This window comes from Emydura macquarii, unplaced genomic scaffold, assembly GCF_026122565.2.
Source record: "Emydura macquarii macquarii isolate MOO-44397 ecotype Brisbane River unplaced genomic scaffold, CSIRO-AGI_Emac_v2 contig_450, whole genome shotgun sequence".
In the NCBI taxonomy this organism is placed as follows: Eukaryota; Metazoa; Chordata; order Testudines; family Chelidae; genus Emydura; species Emydura macquarii.
In genome coordinates, this window is record NW_027130587.1 from 6742516 (window position 1) to 6761708 (window position 19193).

At 41.7% G+C, this 19193-nt stretch overlaps 1 protein-coding gene across 1 annotated transcript; it reads left to right on the forward strand.

The window, feature by feature from the left end:
- The first annotated feature begins 2879 nt into the window (after positions 1-2879).
- On the forward strand, positions 2880-18740 carry EIF4H (eukaryotic translation initiation factor 4H). Its single transcript, XM_067537883.1, has 7 exons — positions 2880-2996; positions 12378-12562; positions 13637-13701; positions 13815-13914; positions 14653-14718; positions 17123-17281; positions 17551-18740. Exons 1-7 carry the CDS (start codon positions 2941-2943, stop codon positions 17685-17687), a joined length of 768 nt encoding a protein of 255 aa, XP_067393984.1. The 5' UTR covers positions 2880-2940; the 3' UTR covers positions 17688-18740.
- The last annotated feature ends 453 nt before the right edge of the window (positions 18741-19193 follow it).

The following is a 19193-nucleotide window of genomic DNA, read 5'->3' on the forward strand; positions in this document are numbered from 1 at the left end:
GTCCCACTCCCGGACTCCTCCACGCGCCGCCCCTTCCGGGGCAGCGGGGCACGCGCAGCTAGCGCTGGCGCGCGTGCACTCGGCAGGTCCGGGGACTGCTGCACAGCCTCTCGCTCGGCTTCAGCCTCGCAGCATACCCGGGGTGCGGGGGGGGTCACGCGCGGGCCTGCCTGGTCCAGCCTGTGCTGCTGCTGCTGCTCTCTGGCTCTCTCGACCTGCTTGCAACAGCAGAGAGGCACCAGCAGCCGGGTCCCACCAACTGGGCTGCTTACACGAGACCTGCCCTACAGCTTACTCCTGGGTTGGGTGGGAGCCCTCTCTTTGGGAAGTCACTTCGCACGGCTGGGATGTGGGAAGATAAGTAAAGAGAGTCTCTGTTTTCTAGGAAAATAGCTATTTTCCCACTGGGTCCATCCAAAAAGCTTCCAGCCTCATGTACTTAAACTGAGCTAACAGCTATGTACATCTCTCCCTCCCCCCCTCAGTGTCCCTTTATAGGTTTCAAATATTGGCAGGTATCCTATTTTAAGGAGCTGTTCAAAGTCTCCCCCTCTTAGAAATGCAGGGTTTTGCTGTGGGCATTCTTAAAATCTCATTTTAAGGCTTTAACCTTCCCTCCCTCCCCTTCTCCCCATACCCTAATTTAAATTCTCTCACACATGCAGAATCTAGACCTCAGGAAGGGGCAGATGCCCCTGGGCCAAAACTTGGGGAGGTGCTGCACTTTGGGGTAGTCTGTGCTGTCAGTGTGCACACAGTCAGGTGACTCTTTTGTCCCTCTTTCCCATGGGCCTTTGTGATCTTCACTGTTCACAACCCCCCACCCATATTTACATGTCTGGAGATTCCCCCACAATTTTTAGGCTTAGTGACTCACCCAATTTAAATTCAAGAGACAATTAAATTAAAATCCTTAAATCAATCTGACAAGTGATTTTAATGTTTGTACAATGCTTTGAAGATGAAAAGTTTTATGTAATGTGCTAAGCATTGTTTTTACTAGTTATAGGCAGGGAGAGGGGCTCACAGGCAGTCGTGAGAGAGCTTGGAAAGGGTCCCTCTGACAGAAAGGTTGGATAGGACCCTATAAAACTTAAGGTCAACTCTCACATAACTTGAGATAGGCCTCACACAGGCAGATGGGCCAACTACTCACAGCAGAGAAATGGAAATCAAGAACCAGTGATGTGGGATTTAATCAGTTCTTTTTAGCATGTACTGTTTAAATTTCCTAGAACCACACAATCTCCATTTCGCAAAACTCCACAGAGTGACCAATGTCTTGAAGTCTGAAACACAGATACACACATATAGTAGGATCTTTCTACTGGCATTTGACTCGGACGCTATGCATTACAGTTATGAACAGGGACCATCTCTTCTGACCTACATTTTAAAGTGAGAGTCTCCAAAACCTGCTGCTATGAGGATACGGATACTGAGAAAGCTAGCGTCTGAAATGCTTTTGAAATGTGACAGCCTGGTTTTGTCTGGGTCAGATATTAGCCATACTGACACAGTCAGTCAGATTGTGGAAAAATCAATAAGTCTTGTAGTTCTATAATAAAAACCCGAAGAGCAGCCCAGTAAAACAAAACAAATAAATAATGCAAAGAATATACCTTTAAAGATATTAGAAGTTTCTCAGCTAGAATCCATTATCTTCCCTCTCAATGCAGCCATAAAGAACCAGGATAGGTTTCCACTCAATATGCTATTTATGAGGAAGAACTGTCCAATAAATGTGTGGTGTAGTTTTTTCTTTTAAAATCTTATCTCCTATCTGTTACAAGTATATAGAGAAAACAGAACAATAGTATCTGGTGTGTGAAATAACTACTTTCTGTTATGCTATTTGTGATAGGTAGGCAATCTGTTGTCAATTTAAAGGCACTTTAACAGATTAAACATCAGGTGATTTTAAAACAGTTAAAAATCTTATTTTAAATCAAATATCCTAATTTTGTGTTACTGATCATTTCTTAATTATTAAAATCTAAAGCATTTGTAACATCTAATGCCTTTCACCATTTATGCTGTTTACTTCTGCATTCCACTCATTTTGGATGGTGAAAATAAATAAGGTCCCTTTTTAAAATCCATTTCATTTTTCTGGTTCCCATGTATAGCACAGTGCTGCTGTGTTTCCGTTGCAAACACTGCAGGGGATTGCTTAAATCCACTGTTCTTACATTTAAAAAAAATCAAATAACTTTTCTATCACTCATAGAGTTTGTAAAACGACTATTTCTTTCCAAAACCTAAAACCTTGTGCTGCCTGATAGCATTTCTTTAAAAGGACTTGACAGACTACACCAATGGGCTTGCTATAATTCACACAGCATTGGTGCCTACAAGTACAGTACATATATATGATAACAGGCCGAGGCCTTGCGTGGCTGGCACAGGCTGAGATGGAGAAGGCAGTAACCAACCCTCATGGTCCAGATACGAGCTGGAGACATGGGGGCGAGCACCCCAGCCTAATGGCCCATGCACTGGCATGCTGAATTAGAGGCAGCTGCACTGACCCCTGTGGGGCACACAGCCTGGGAATTGGAGGGGGAGGGCAAAATACTAGCCCCTCTGGTGCTGGCACAGGTTGGGCGAGGAACCAGAGGCTGAGTTGGCCCCTGGTGCTGGTGGCACAGGCTGGGGAGGGCAGGTGGCTGCATGGGCCCTGTGGTGCAGGTGCAGGCTGGAGGAGGAGGAGGCTGTGTTAGTACCTGTGGTGCTGGCTGGCCACGCGCTGACCTGGGAAGGGATGCGGGGGGGGGAGGTGATTTTTAGACAGGCAGCGCGGAGGGCAGCCGCGGCGGGGCGGGGAGCGCGGCGCAGGCAGCGGCGAGGGCAGCCCCGGCCGGGCCCCTAATAAAAGCGGCGCGGGGGCCTGCGGCCGCGGCCCTGTCACGCTCGCACGGGGAGGAGGCTGAGGCGGCGATGGCGGATTTCGATGCTTATGACGACCGGGCCTACAGCAGCTTCGGCGGCGGCCGGTGAGCGCGGGGGGGCAGGGGCCGGCGGGGGCGGGGCCGGTGCCGGGGCTCACACGAGGGCTGGGCCCGCGCGGGAAGAGGCGCGCGGGGAAAAGGCCGGTGTCGTTCCGCCTTCCTCAGGGCCGCCGTGGGGGGGAGGGGATCGGGCAGCTCCTGGGCGGGCAGGGGCGAGCGTCCCTTGCGGGCCGGATGGAGGGCGGCCTGGTGCCCGGGCTGGGGCAGGCGTGGTCGGGTCCGGTGGGTGGGGGACCCGATAGTCGGGGGGAGGCGGGCCCGGGGGGTGCCGAAAGGGGTTTAACGGGGCCGATGTGGGGCCTGGCGGACGAGCTGGGGGGTGCCGGGGCGCGGGGAGTGACCCCGGGCACTGCGGCTCCGGCAGGAGCGAGCCGGCGGGGGGAGATGGGCCTGGGCGGAGGGTCTTGTGATGCCTCAACAGCTAAGGACTGTGCCGGGGAGGGGGGGGGCATTGTGATGCCTGCGGCTCTGGGAGAACGAGCTGCTATGCGGTCCGTGGGGGTGGGGGGGACACGCACCTCGGTCACGTGTTGTCTGCTGAGATTTCGGGGCTTCAGGGATCGGAAGTTCACTCCTGAGTCGGCGCGGCAGTGCCCGAGCCCTTACGTGGGGGTTACTTCCCTGAGGGAGTGGGACTGCAGGACGACGTTCGTGGCAAACCTGCCTCGTGGGGCTCTCTGGGAACTAGTCTGTAAATCTGTCAACTCCCTGTGAGTGCCTTGTGCTGTATTTCAGGGTCTTCTCAAAGCCCTTCTGAAGAGTAACGGGTTCACTACTGAAATCAAGTGGTGCTGGTGGCTTTAGGATAACCGCATAGCCTACTACTGAAGCAGTTGGCATCCCAAAGTTGTGCAGGTTATTCAGGTCATATGGCTTGAGCAAAATGTATCTTGTTTAAGACAGATTGGGCCACAGACATATATAAAAGGGGCATACTGATCTTATTTTTTCTAAACAAATCTTAATTGATAAAATATAATACCATGTAATAAAACACTTTGAAATATCACATTTACTTCCCACAAGTTACCTGTGTTATTCTTGTCCTTCTGACAGTGTAGATGGTGAAAATTGGCTAACCGATTTCAGTTTCTTGCTCCTGTCTGGACAGTAAACAATGCATAGTGTGGACATAGAAACAGAAAGTCAAAACCAAACCCAGCCCTGCCTTTATTTAGAAATATTTGAGTGTATGTCTAGCTAGGTTTTGTAAATTAAGTAAGCTAAACTTCGTATCAGTGATCAAGTGTTTTTGTGTTTTTACAGCACAAATCTCTTGAAGGGTATATACAGCATCAGCTTGTTTGCGATTCCAGTACAATTGCAATACTTTAGTCCATGTTAGGTTAAAAGCTAATTTGACAATGACTTAAAATAGATGTTGCAAATCTTGCTATTACCAGATAATGATGCAACTTTGGTAAACATCCAAAGATTCTGTAGAAGATGAAGTTGAAACAACTTTAATGTTAATATTTCTCGTGTTTCAGATAGTGTTCAGATGTCTGAAATATGATTGCTATATTAATCAAATAGCATAAAGTTGAAGGGAAGGAGTCCTATGATACATACAAGTGGAGTTCACAGGCTGTGCAAGTATTAATATAATACTCTCCTGTGGTTCTGAGAGATAGGACTATTTTCTGTCCTGAGAAATAGAAGTCTAGATTAGATTTAACAAACCAAGGGATCCAGTGAGGACAGTCTCTATCTCTTAAGCAAAGGACTGCTTAGACATTTTTTCACATGAAACTGAAATATAAAAACATACCTGGCAGATCAGCAAATAGATCTTTGAGTGAGGGAATACATTTGTTTTTATTTAATAGGAGTCTTGGGTTTGTGTCTGAAACACTGAACTTTCAATTTTGTAAAGTTTCATTAATGGTAGTACTACTTTAAAAAACATTGCGTGATCTCTTTACTTGTGTCTAAGTTAGAACTTTTACTAGTTTCCCAATGAAAATGACTGTTTTGTCACTGGAATATGATATAACAGCTTACTGTACTCTTTATTCTACCCATTTTATAAAATAGCTTATATAAAATGGTTGTAAAAGCTTTAAGTCATCAGTGAAACGTAATAGATCCTGCATTGATAAGGTATATCCAAAATCATGTCTGGTTGACCTAGGGGGAGAGAATTGTTCACCTAATACCAAATAGAGAAATCTGATTCTCCAGAACAGATTAGATGGTAAAATTCTCTCATATAAGGCAAATCCTTCTGAGATGTTACTTGCATCTCTACAGGTAGGTAGCTGGTATTCCGAGACCACTGCTTATCACGCTGGCTAGTATTGTTTCACTGTGTTCTATCTCCTTTCAGTTGCATCCATCTACTGTCTCTTGTCTTATGCTTAAATTGTAAGTTGTTTTGGGGCAGGGCCTTTTTTAGTTTGTACAGAGCCTAGGACCGTGGGATCTTGATCCATGACTGGGAAGTTTAGTACTACTGCAATACAGATAAATAAATACTTGTGAAAATTTGTCATGTCACATGGCAAGATGGCAGGCTCTGCAGTAGTGGAAGCAGGTTATTACAAATTCCTGCAAAACAGGCCATGCTTTGGTTTGTACAGCCTTGCCAATTGTAGGTGTTGGAGGTAAGTAGCTCCTTTCTTTTGTAGCCTACCTCAGTTCATTTGTATAGTTCACTTGTATAAGGTGAAATAGGTCAGTGAGGTGGCAAGTAGAACATACATGATATATTACCAGCAGTTGTTTCATAAAGTAACACTGAAGAAGTAGAACCAAATGAATTAATGAATATGAATTCCTCCTTTTGTCACGAATGTCATTAAAGTTTAATCCTAAAATAAGACATACCGTTATATTTTAATCTGTTGTCTTGTTTCTTAATGAATACAAGGAACCAATCTTCGGCTGCTGTTACAGCATTAGAAACCTAACTTTTTGGCAAAGGAGGAACAAAGCTAAAGCCATAGAATCCTCTACTCTTGAGAGGAAGGGATCAAACTGGATTTGTTAATGTGCAGTGTTAAAGCTTCTTAGTTGGATAGTGACTACAAATTGAACATATTAATATTTCCTTTGGGTGTAGGGAAGCTGTTCTATTCCATAGTGTTATGGAGCCTTTAAGATGATACATCACTGTACACAGCCCTTGACTTGTAGCTTTCTGGGATGTTTAAGATGTTTTGGTATCATCTGTGTTTTAGTATTTTTAAAAGGAATCGCGTAGTAACGTGCTCCATATCTTGTTCCTGTTTTTCCTTCTTGCTGTATAGGTGGCATTTGAATCCCTAGCCTGCATCCATATTTAAATGGTCCCCAACACTGAATGCCCCTCCAGCATTGTATACTTCTGCTGCTTATCAGAAGTTATCTTGGGAGTTGGGGCTTGTGGAATTGAACCTTATTTTCCAAATAACCCAAGCACCTGACTGATTACTAAGATTAGTCTTGAAAGAGATCCGTTTGGTTGTATGAGAAGAATGACTTTTCTTTTCAGTAGAGGACTGGTATTTGATAGTCTACAGTTCTAGGAAGTCCTCAGTCATTTGACTCTCAACACAAAGCAGAGGGAGACACTCGTTTAGGTGGTTTCATTACGTCGGCGGGAGAGCTGTCTTCTGTCGACATAACATGGCTTCACAAGCTGTACCGACACAGCTGTGCTGCTGTAAGTTTTAAGTGTAGACTAGCCCTTAGTGAATCATAATAAGCAGGATTCCTATGAGCAAGAGAATAAATTCAGAAAATGTGCGCGTCACAAATGCATTACTTGTATTATGGTTTCCTGACTGCATAAAACATGATACAATTATCCTGACCCTATTAGTTCAGCTCAGTTTTATCAGGTTTGCTTATAAGAAGTAATATAAACACCTCACCGAGCAAACCCTGCATCTCTTTTTAATGAATCTTAGTAGTATGCCATACATTTTTTTTGAACCTTCTGTTAATTAAACCTCTCAACAACCTATGAGATTTCTAATTTATATAACTCTGTAGCTATCATTGTTTATTTTGAGAAGCATAATGTGAGCCAGTGCTTTCTGTCTGTGTGTGTGTGTATACACACACACACACCCTCGAATAAAAAAAAAAGAATGAGGACCAAAAAAAATGCTGCTATGACTAAAGGGTACAAGAGAAAAGAGACAACTTTTTCAAAATTGGAAATCAAATTCTACTGAGAAAAATAGAAAGGAGCATAAACTCTGGCAAGTCAAGTATAAAAGTATAATTGGGCAAGGTAAAGAATAATTTGAAGAGCAATTAGCAAAAGATATAAACACTTTAACAAAAAATTGCTGTTAGTATATCAGAAGCAGGAAGCCTGCCAAAAAATCAGTGGGGCCACTGAGTGATCAGTGTGCTGAAGGAGCACTCGAAGACAAGACTGTTGCAGAGAAGCTAAATGAATTCTTTTGCTCTGGTCTTCACTGCAGAGGCTGTGAGGTAGATTCCCATACCTAAACCATTCAGATCTGAGGAACTGTCCCAGACTGAAGTGTCAGTAGTAGTTTTGCAACAAATTGATAAATTAAACAGTCACCAGGACCAGATGGCATTCACCCAAGAATTCTGAAGGAACTTGGATATGAAATTGCAGAACTACTAACTGGAATGTAAGCTATCGTGTAAATCAGCCTCTGTACCAATGACTGGTATAGCTAATAGCAATGTTTCAAATAGCTAATGTTAAACTGATTTTTTAAAAAGGGCTCCAGAGGCGAACCTCGCAATTACAGGCCAGTAAGCCTAACTTCAGTACCAGGCAGACTGGTTGAAACTATAGTAAAGAACAGAACCATCAGATGTAGATGAACACAGTATGTTGGGAAAGGGTCAACATGGCTTTTATAAAGGGAAATCATGCCTCACCAATCTATTAGAATTCTTTGAAGGGGGGGGGGGGGTCAATGGACATGTGGACGAAAGTGATCCAGTGTACTTGGACTTCTAGAATGCCTTTGACAAGGTCCCTCACCACAGGATCTTAAGCAAAGGTAAGCAGTCATGGGATACAAGGGAAGATCCTCTCATGCGTCAGTAACTGGTTAAAAAATAGGAAACGAAGGCTAGGAATAAATGGTCAGTTTTCAGAGGGGAGAGAAGTAAATAATGGATTCTCCCCAAGTTTCTGTACTAGAACCAGTGCTGTTTAACATATTCATAAATGATCTGGAAAAAGGGGTAAACAGTTAGGTCAGAACTATTAGGGACTAGAAACATTTCAGGACTAGACTCCGAAAACTTACCAGCCTAAGCTTTGTGTATCTTCTCTCACAACACACAGTTTGGCTACAAGAGCATTTGTCCTTGTACGACAAAACCCCCAGAGTATGACCCCGCCCAGCAGTCCCTTGGGAAGGGAAGCAAAAATGGATAAAAACACAAATGGTGGAATTAGAAACAGAAGAGAGGATGTACAGAGAAGTAGGCAAGGCATCTTTTAAAAAAATTGACAAGTTACAAGGGTTACAGGGAACCTCTGTCATTAGTGGTGTTAGGAACTGGGGATTTTGAGGCTGGTAAACAGAAGCTGTTCAGATACTTAGTCATGACTTGAAACTCACCCCAAACACACCATATAGAAGTATTTATAGAAATGCAAGTTAAATTAGAAATGAGTCTGAACATTGATCAAAATCTTTACTTGTTGCCCTTGGTGGAAAAGTGGCTCGTTGCACACACTTCCTAATTAAAAATGGCTTTCCATGCTTAGGAGGAAGGGGAAGAGATGGTGAAACCTCCAATAAAACCTGTAGTTTTTGAACAGATAAGTATATCTCTCTCACAACCAACTTCAAATGGGTTTGCCAGCAGCATGCAAACCTTTTTATTTATAGGGATGAAATCAAGGGAGAACTTGACACTAACTTGGTAACTGGGAACTGGTGCCTGTTTGACCAGCAGACTACACATGTAGTGGCAGACATTTGGGCAGAGGACAACATTTGAAAGAATTCAGTAACTTGATGTAGGGGTAGAGAAAACACTGCTGGAACAGTACCTGCTTGTGCTTTATTTTAAACTGTGTTCCTGTTTCATGAGTAATACAGTAAAGAGTATTGAAATAGAAAGTATAGCAACACCAAATGCACTTGGAAAACTTGAATGCCAGAACATTGAGAACAGCATTTGAAAACCTAGCATGCTTTGCTTGTTCCCTCTGCCTTTCCCCTCTTCCCCAAACTCAATTCTATTAGCTGTAAACATGAGAATGGCCATTATGGTTTGGCTTACCCTTAGTTCTACAGTAAGACCAATCAATTTGTAGCTTGCACATTGTTTTCTGGTACATATCACTATAGAATCATAGAAGTGTAGGACTGAACGGTACCCAAGAGGTCTTATAGTACAGTCCCCTGCACTCAAGGCAGGGCTAAGTATCTAGACCAGTGTTTCTTAACCTGGGGTTTTAGAGGGGTCGCAAGTGCAGAGCTGGTATTGGGGGTGGCAAGAAAGGCAATTGCCTGGAGCCACAGGGGCGCCATGAAACTAAGTTACATGCCTCAGCCCTGTGGGGGTGGGACTCAGGCTTCAGGGGTACAGTAGTTTGGAAAGGTTAAGAACCACTGATCTAGACCATCCCTGACAGGTGTGCGTATAACCTGCTCTTAAAATGATGGAGATTCCACAACCTCTGTAGGCAATTTATTCCAATGTTTAACCACCCTGACAGGAAGTTTTTCCTAATGTCCAGCCTAAACCACTCTTGCTGCAATTTAAGCCCATTGCTTTTTGTCCTATCCTCAGAGGTTAAAGAACAATAATTTTTCCTCCCCTCTCCTTGTAACAACCTTTTATGTACTTGAAAACTATTATGTCTCCCCTCAGCTTTCTCTTCTCCAGATTAATCAAACCCAATTTTTTCAATCTTCCCTCATGGGTCGTGTTTTCCTAGACCTTTAATCATTTTTGTTTCTCTTCTCTGGATTTTCTCCAATTTGTCCACATCTTTCCTGAAATGTGGCACCCAGAACTGGACACAATACTTCAGCTGAGGCCTGATCAGCGCGGAGTAGAGCGGTAGAATTACTTCTCGTGTCTTGCTTACAACACTCCTGCTAATACATCCCAGAATTATATTTGCTTTTATTTTTGCAACAGTGTGACACTGTTGATTCATATTTAGCTTGTGATCCACTGTGACCGTCAGAGCCCTTTCCACAGTACTCCTTCCTAAGCAGCCATTTCCCATTTTATAGGTGTGCAACTGGTTGTTCCTTCCTAAGTGGAGTACTTTGCATTTGTCCTTACTGAATTTCATCCTATTTACTTCAGACCTTTTCTTGAGTTTGTCCAGATCATTTTGAATTTTAATCCTATCCTCCAAAGCACTTGCAACCCCTCCCAGCTTGGTATTGCCCAAAAGCTTTATATCTGTACTCTCTATGCCGGTGGTTCTCAACCTGTTTATCATTGTGGACTGCATGTGCAGCTCTGTTTATGTGGGCTGCATCCACACGATGTACATACTACCTGTATGGCCCTGAGGGTGTCACAGGCTGCAGCTGTGTGTTGATGGGACAGTAGTTCTCAACCACTGCTCTATGCCATTATCTAAATCATTGATGAAGATATTGAACAGAACCATACCCAGAACCGATCCCTGTGGGATGCCACTTGAGATGTCCTTCCAGCTTGACTGGGAATGGTTTTCCAACCAGTTATGCACCCACCTTATGCTCCATCTAGGTTGTATTTCCCTAATTTGTTTATGAGAAGGTCATGTGAGACAGTATCAAAAGCCTTACTGAAGTCAAGGTATGCCACATCTACCACTCCCCCCCATCCACAAAGCTTATTACCCTGTGAAAAAAAGTTGTTAGGTTGATTTGACATGATTTGTTCTTGACAAATCCATGCTGACTTGTTACTTATCACCTTATTATCTTCTAGGTGTGTGCAAATTGATATAATTATTTGTTCCATTATCTGTCTGGGTAAAGAAGTTAAGCTGAGTGGCCTGTAATTCCTCGGGTTGTCCTTATTCCCCTTTTTATAGATTGTCATTATATTTGTCCTTTTCCAGTCCTCTGGAATCTCTCCAGACGTCTATGACTATAAGAAAAAAGTTTTGTGCAATCTCTGTGCTATTTATTCTTTCCTTCATCTGTAGCTTTCTCCTGCACAAACTATTGTCTTAATATTATAACTTAATAGTACTTTGTAATCCCTGCTTAGAAAATAACAATTGTAATATTAGGTCACCGTTAGGCCATTATGCTGTAGCCTGAAATGAGCCCTATATATGATCTTAGTGAGTTCATTGGCAGGTTGCAGAGTAAACGTGTAATATGAAATGACTGTATTAATATTGTACTACCTTTCTAGCCTCTGGACAGATAAATGCAGTTGACTTACCAAAACGTTCAGTAGAACCAAGTGCTCAACCGCTTTGGAGCAAAGTTTGTTTTCTAAGAACCTGATGTTAAAATTGTCTTACAGGTAGTTTGAATGAAAATTTCTTCAGTCCTGTCTACATTAAGGAAATTCAGGGGGGCCTTACACTGGTATAGCTTAATCTAGTAGCATACCGTAGTTAATAGTCTAAATTTTAATAGTCTAGAAGTGACAGGTAAGGGGTAGTTGAATTGATCCGTTGGTCCAAGGTTGGGATTTTCAAAAGATCATGATGGAGCTGACTTTAAGTGCGTAAGGGAGTTAGGTGCCTAAGTACAGGGACAAATTTCAGTGATCAAAGATGCAGTGTCTCTCCTCAGTTTTCACCCATTGCTTGACTTTCCTTGATTACTGAGTATTCCTCTGAGTATTTAATTTTCTTTGACAACAGAAGGGACTTGAGATATTACAGGCGCATCCTGGTCTAACCTTTGAAAAACCTTAAACAGTTTAAAAAAATACCACCAAGATCATACTGCAAGAACTTAAAGATGCTTAAATGAAGGTACAAATATCAAAGATGTCAACTCTAGTAAGCACTAATCTGAAACCTTTTGGCATTCTCTGTGGAAGTCAGATAGACAGATTTCCCCATACCCCCTAGAAGTGTTCCCTTCTGCTCAGGTTTGAAGTACACTGGTGGGCCATTGTACATAAGCTTGCACTGCATTTTCCTGTACTGTACTTGTTCTGAGGTAGATTTCATTCCCCATGGCTATTATTGGTTTGACTTCAATGTATTTGAGCTAACCAGTGTTTCTTACATTAAAGTGATGACTTTTCATAAAGCCAGTGTCTCTTGAGAAATTCCTATTTAGTGTTACCTAGGTTTTGAGAGAAATAAAAAGGAACTAATTTAAGAGCTGGGTTCATCTCATTGACTAAAAGCTACAAGTCGAACAACAACTAGAATGTAACTGCTACTACTTAACCACCCTGGAAGTTGTCCAAGTGTCGGGGTTGTAACCCTGTTTCTCTCATTAGGTCTCGTGGTGGTGCTGGCCCTGGTCCTCGTAAACAGAAAGACCTGCCAACAGAACCCCCTTTCACAGCGTATGTGGGAAATCTACCCTTCAACACTGTTCAAGGAGACATAGATGCCATCTTTAAGGATCTCAGTGTAAGGAGTGTACGACTAGTCAGAGACAAAGAAACAGATAAATTTAAAGGTGGGCACTTGTGTGATTTCTTTCTTATATAGCTACAGGTGATTAGTAAAGGATGGTGAGAGACTCATTAGGGTTGCGTAGATGCTTTATCTTTGAGGGTTCTGATCCATATTTTTAAAGTAAATAAGATTAATTCAAATTTGTTAATTGTGTGCTGATGACTTTCTGTGGACCTATTGGTATCTGACGTGAATATGAATTGATTGAACACAAACAGCATTATCCTCCCTCAGATTTATAATATAGAAGGACATCAACTTCATTTGCAGAAAATTGAGGCGATGTGGTCCAGAAGAATAAATATTTCCGCTGCCCACCACAAGGGACCTTGGAACTTTGATTATTCTCATGGATTCCCCTTGGAAACTTTCAAACCTTGCATATTTGTAATAATTGGTGCAACTGACAATCATCTGAGAACAGAACTGAGACTTCTGCAATATTTAAGCACCATGAAAGCTAGACAAATTCTACTGATCCTCAGTCCTTAGATCAGCTCAATTTCTAGCTCCTGGGAAAATGTGCATGGGTTTCAACTCTTTTTATTACAGGAAAAGGATAACCTGCAGAAGGGGATTGCATTTCATGAGGGCAACCAGCTTAAAAGAAAATATTCTGGTGCCCCTGTTTCACCACTAAGGTGTTGGCACCTTTTTCCCTCAGCAACTGCGAAAGTGGGTAGTTTGTGTATAATCTAAAGATGCTTGGCACAGGAAGAAAGTTTGTAACTTCAAGAAGGAGTGGATTTCAAAACACTGAATGGCATTTAAAATATCAAGATTTCAGCCCAACAGATGCAGCAGTTAATCTTAAAAAACTTGGGAAAAGCTAATCATTCACTCACTGATCTGGTTGAAAACTTTCTACTTAACTGTAAAATCTGAGAAATATTATACTTAATCTGTAGCCTATCTCGAGAACCTGCAATATTAAAAGAAAGTAGTCTCTGACATGCTATCTGTTAGTTATATGCAGGAGAATTACTCTTCATATTCCTCCTCTTTACCTTTTTATATATTGATGTGCGTTCCCACTTGTTGAAGCTTTGGTATTAACTCCTAATTTTTCTTACAGGATTTTGTTATGTAGAATTTGATGAGGTGGAATCACTTAAGGAAGCCCTTACATACGATGGTGCAGTAAGTTTAACTCCATTTATGTTGGTAAATGGAAAGACAAGCAGAATATAAAAATTCTTTGGCAGTCCAGTTTGACAAATTCTTAGAGGATTCTCTGCTATTCTTTTCAATAGCTCTTGAATGACCGATCACTTCGGGTGGACATAGCAGAGGGCAGAAAACAAGACAAAGGTGGCTTTGGCTTCAGAAAAGGTGCCGGGCCTGATGACAGAGGTGACTTTCTCTTACTTATATGGCAACTTTTAAATGTGTTGACATTTGATTATATCTGTATAATGACCATGTAGGGTGAAAACTACCTGATATCTGAAGAGCAGACATGGATGAATTTTCAATTCAGATTACATGTAAAGTAGAAATGACACATGCTCTCCTTTTGCCCTGTCACTGCTGTTTCTTAGTTGTCTAGATAAATTCCATAATTCCCTTAGAGCTGGATGCATTGTCACACCTGGCCCAGAAAGTGAAACCAAAACCACAGGTAATCAAACCATGGTGTTTTGCAGAGTGCAATTATTACTCCAGCAGTCTGATCCTCTGTGCTTTCTCGTGTTAAAAGATGAGCAGGCTAAGTCAGTATAAGAAGACAAAGGCTTAATGTGACATCAAATATCCTGTGATAGATCTAAGTTCTTACTTCCTTCACCACAGCCTCTCTGAGCTAGATTTCTAAGGAAGTGTATTTTAAACATTTTTATCTAGTTGATTTTGCGTTAGAGAGGCTTTGTCATCAGTCCTTCCTTATTACACTTGGAAAGCTCCCACTTTGGAAACTGTTTTTTGTGTATATCTGGTGGGAGTAGATAGCATTGTGACTTGATTAAACTGTACAAGGATTTTGCACCTGATTAATTTGAAAGTTAAAGGACTACAATTCAGATTGTTTCCCATTAATCATTCTCTTGCACAACTTCAGAGCTGACCACAATTGTGACATGGTTTTCTTTCTAGGAATGGGAGGAGGTCCTCGAGAGGCAAGAGGAGGTGGATGGGATTCTAGAGATGACTTCAGTTCTGGTATTACTATTTACACTCTTACTGACAAACTACAGCATTTCTTGTGCTGCCTATTAATTGACATGTCTACTACAGCCGTCTCTTAACTGCTTTTTAAGTATCAGATTTATAGACGTAATAGTTGTAAGCCAATCTCATTTGGCCTCTGAGGTGAGTTAGAGCAGAACTTTCCAGGGGGAAGGTTTCCATTGTCTTAGACAATATTAAGAATTGGGATGCTTGCAAGACACATGGAATAACCTTAGTTCTGGAAAAGATGACTAAATGATGCCTGTGGTTCAATGTGAATCTGCAAAATGCCTGCTTCCTTTAAAAAAATAAAAATAAAATAAAAATCTGATAATTGATGACGGCTGGAGTATTCACTCATAATCTATGACAAAAACAAACCAACAGAGCACACTTCTGAATAGTTGCAGAAGCATGTACTTCCTGTGTGAAAAATGGTCCGTTTAACTTTTACAAGATAATTACAGGTTGATATTAATATTTTTGTCAAAGGTGGTAGTATGTTCTCATCTTTTCTTTCAAATAAATTCAGCAATCATTATTTGCCTCTCCAAAAGAGATTGTGAAGTCTGAATATATAAAAATTGTTTTCCAGAATTTTCCACTTTTTATAATGTAGTTGCAAGTAGCTTCAGATGACAGTTTGTAAATAGCAGGTGACCAAGCCAGTGGATGTATTTTTCATGTTTTTGAAGAGTTGATGATTTTTCTTCATCCAGAAAACCCTCCTTCCTGCTTGGATGAGATCATTTATAACTACCTGATAGCTGTTGATTGTCCTCTGTGAAATGGGTTAATACATTTGATCCATTTTCTGGTGGGGAGACGTTACATTGCACAGTGGACACATCTGTCAGCCTGTTTGGAATTGAATGGACATGTAAACTGCACAACCTGCTTCTCGTAGTACCAGTTCCTCCAGGGTGAAGCTGAAGCATGATATTGAGGGAAAGTAGGAGAATCTTGTAATGCCACTGCCCATGCAGTGTTCTGTAGCTAGAATTCTGATATCCAGATCTTAGTCTTGTGCCTTTCACTAGTAATTTCCCTTTGAAAGAAATGGAATCTGTTCCAGCCAGTTAGATGTTGAATGGATGACTATTCACTGATAAAACATCAACCAATCAGAAGGTAACCTATTCATGAAAGTACAGTACTTCTAAAAACTTGCACTACTTGGATAAGCTGATCTGACTAAAATGTGCAGAGCAAGTCTGATCTCTAAGCATTTCATTTATTACCGTTTAAATGATACTCTTCTGCACCCAAATACTTACATACTAAATAACTGTCATTGTGGTTAGTTACTACAGAACCTTTGTCTCTTAAGTGGCACTGTATTGGTCTAGCACTTGTCTTCCTAAACCTTATTGCTGCTTCTGCAGTGATGAAGGGGACCATCCTGTCATTCTAATTCAAGAGATTATAAAATAGGGGTAAGACCACTTTCAATCCCAGGCAGTATCTGCAAAATCTCTTAATATGCTTCCAAAGACACTTAGCTATTTAGTATATACATTATGGAATATTGCATTGGGAGGTATCTGAGAGAATGCTCCACTGGTAATGTGACATAAGTATTTGCTACAACAAAGGTGATGGTTGTACAATAATCCTTTCCTGATGTGATTTCCCCTCCTCTGCCCCCACCTCCTTCCCCTGGAAATGACAGGGAGGCACTCTTAAAATTCATCTTTAATGATCCAGTGATGTTTTTCCCCAGTGTTTCTGTATTCTACCAGGAAGAGGCTGATGATTTTATTCGTTTCTTGAACTTTAGTCTTTGGTGACAGCGAGTCAGTTTGTCACACTATCAGTCTGTCTATCACACTTGTATGGTATTGCTTTCATAGTTCTAAATGTGTTGCTCTGCTCCCTCATTCCTTTCTCATACAAAACTTGTATATACTCCATGCAAAAGCTACTTCCACTCCTGTGGCTAACAAGGTCAAAGTGCTTTAACAAGAAAGCCAGTGTTAGATCTACTCAATAGTGTAACTTTCAGCCCTTTTCCCAGTTTACAGTGGTTCTGATTTTAACAATACCTTCACTTGTTATTAAGAAGACATGTCCAAAGCTCAGCTAATATTTTGGCGAAATGGTATCCATATTTACATGGATAAATAGCCTCTGAGCCCAAGATAACCATATGTTATGTTACCAGTTCAAGTGGAAGTTTTAGGTTTTTTCCAAAATTAGTTTTGGCTTGCTGCAGATCTGTGAAGTGATCTCTTATTCTTGATGACACATAAATCGTCTTATGTAAAATCACACTGCAGTATTTGGACTAACAGCAGTGATAGTTACACAGTGATCGAGTCATCTAGACATGCAGTGTTAAATTTGAAAGTATGACAAAAATGTGCTCTCAAAACTCAACATCTTCCTTCTTCAGGCTTCAGAGATGATGATTTCTTGGGAGGCCGGGGTAGAGGAACTCGTCCTGGAGATCGTCGAACAGGCGCCCCCCCAATGGGGGGTGGTGGCACTGGTCGCTTTAGAGATGGACCTCCCCTTCGTGGGTCTTCCATGGACTTCAGAGAGCCAACAGAAGGTGGAAAACTTGTATATTTTGTATTAAGTATCTCTAGTAAAACTAACCTTTAGCCTTTGCTAAAGGCTAAAGATAGCCTTTAAAGCTGTCACCCTTAACAGGCAATATTGTTCTTGTCCTAGAAGTAAACTGCATCTCATGATTTATTATGTTGTGATAAAATGCAAGAACTCTGCACAAATGATGCATATAAACATGTATGTCAGCATTTCAAAGTTGTTCCTTAGCAGTTGGTCCCTCTCCAACATCTTTAAATATTCTTTTTCCAGAGGAAAGAGCACAGCGGCCCCGACTTCAGCTCAAACCTCGAACAGTTGCTACTCCCCTCAATCAAGTAGCCAACCCTAACTCTGCTATCTTCGGAGGAGCCAAGCCCCGAGAGGAAACTGCAAAAGAGCAAGAATAAGCTTGGGGCTGAGGGAATGGGAGTGGAGGGGCTGGGGGCGGGCAGGAGAATAAGCAAGACAGCACAGAGTCACTAGCTCTGCTGGAACGTCTACCCTGCAGTTACCATTCCTGCCATCTGACGCTTGTCCTCTTTGAAACCGAAAACACAGAGCTTGTGAATGCATGTCAGCTGTTAACAAGTGGTTTTTAGTACGTTCTTGGCTTTGCTGTATCTAGTGCCTGCTTTGTGCTAAGTTTTTCCCTCTTCTGCTTTTCTTTCCAAGCAGCACACAGTTTCCAACAGGTAAATCAGTGGCTGCTTCCACCAGTGTAGCATCCTCTTTGGACTAAGGTGCTGCTTCACTTTCTCTTTTCTAGGTTTGTTTTACTTTAGAAGCACAGGGTAGACTTAATTATTATCCTGTATCATTTTCTTTTGATGTCCTCAGTACACCACCTTTTCTGACCTGCATGTTTTGTTCTGTATTGCTGTGGCTCTAAAGAGGTAAACTGAAGACACTTACTAAGTTGAACAGTCTCAGTAAGTTATACAGTCCTGACCATGTAGAATCGGGTACCATATGCAACTTTGAATGATAGGATTACCATATATAACAGCAGAACTCCATATGACTAAGAAAACAAATTAGATTGACCTTTCCAGTGGTAAGGGAAAATCACGTCTAAACAGAGAGAAATTAAAGAAAAGGAAGATCTCCATTGAAGTATCTGTGTATCGTGCACAAGGAAATCCACAGGGCTTGACTTATACCTTATAATTGATTTCACCAACCCATTGTGGCTGTCAACATGAACAAATAAAGCACTTGTTTCAATAAGCATACTAGATGGGAAGATGCATGTCACTAGATTTTGCAATGTACCATCTATTTTTAGCTCCCAAATGGTATTATGCTACACTCTTTTGAGCCTGCTGATTGGTGCTATAAAGTTGTGCCTGTTCTAGCACATTTCTACTGACTGGCTCTTTTGCTTACTATTTCTTTGAGTTTTACATGGTTGGTAAATTTTTAAATGACGTTTCTATGAATAAAGTTGACTTTTTATTTTTGTTTTGTTTAAGGAGTGTGTAATTTGCCACTCTTTTCGCCTTCAGCCCCTATATACCTTTGCCCGTTGGTGTAGAGCTGACAGATGAGTCTCTAAAATACACAGAATTTGAATTCTTTACCTTCATTTCACTCGTAAATTCTGATTTGTACTGCATAGAGATTCAGGTAATGGCTATCTCCAAACAGATAGATAGTAATAGCTGCACTCTTTGAATCTGAAAGATTTTATCATCAGTTTTGATGGGAGAATGTGGGGAAGGACATACTGAATAGTTGCAGTGTTATACAAACTTTGAACTGCAACACTCTAAGAAATATTAAGTGAAGATTTACCCAGTGCGTAAAAAAGACTCTTGGGTTCCAAACACCAGTGCTGAGAATTTTCAGGTATCAAGCAACCAACTTACCCAGAGTTACCTACACGGGGCCAAGAGTTGTAGAAGCATGGATGC

What these genes read in the sequence shown, in the direction of transcription:
- EIF4H (XM_067537883.1), top strand. Translation starts at nt 2,941, where the DNA reads ATGGCGGATTTCGATGCTTATGACGACCGGGCCTACAGCAGCTTCGGC. An exon ending in AGCAGCTTCGGCGGCGGCCG is followed by an intron (nt 2,997 to 12,377) that starts GTGAGCGCGGGG and finishes TTCTCTCATTAG; the next exon opens with GTCTCGTGGTGGTGCTGGCC. An exon ending in TGCCGGGCCTGATGACAGAG is followed by an intron (nt 13,915 to 14,652) that starts GTGACTTTCTCT and finishes TTTTCTTTCTAG; the next exon opens with GAATGGGAGGAGGTCCTCGA.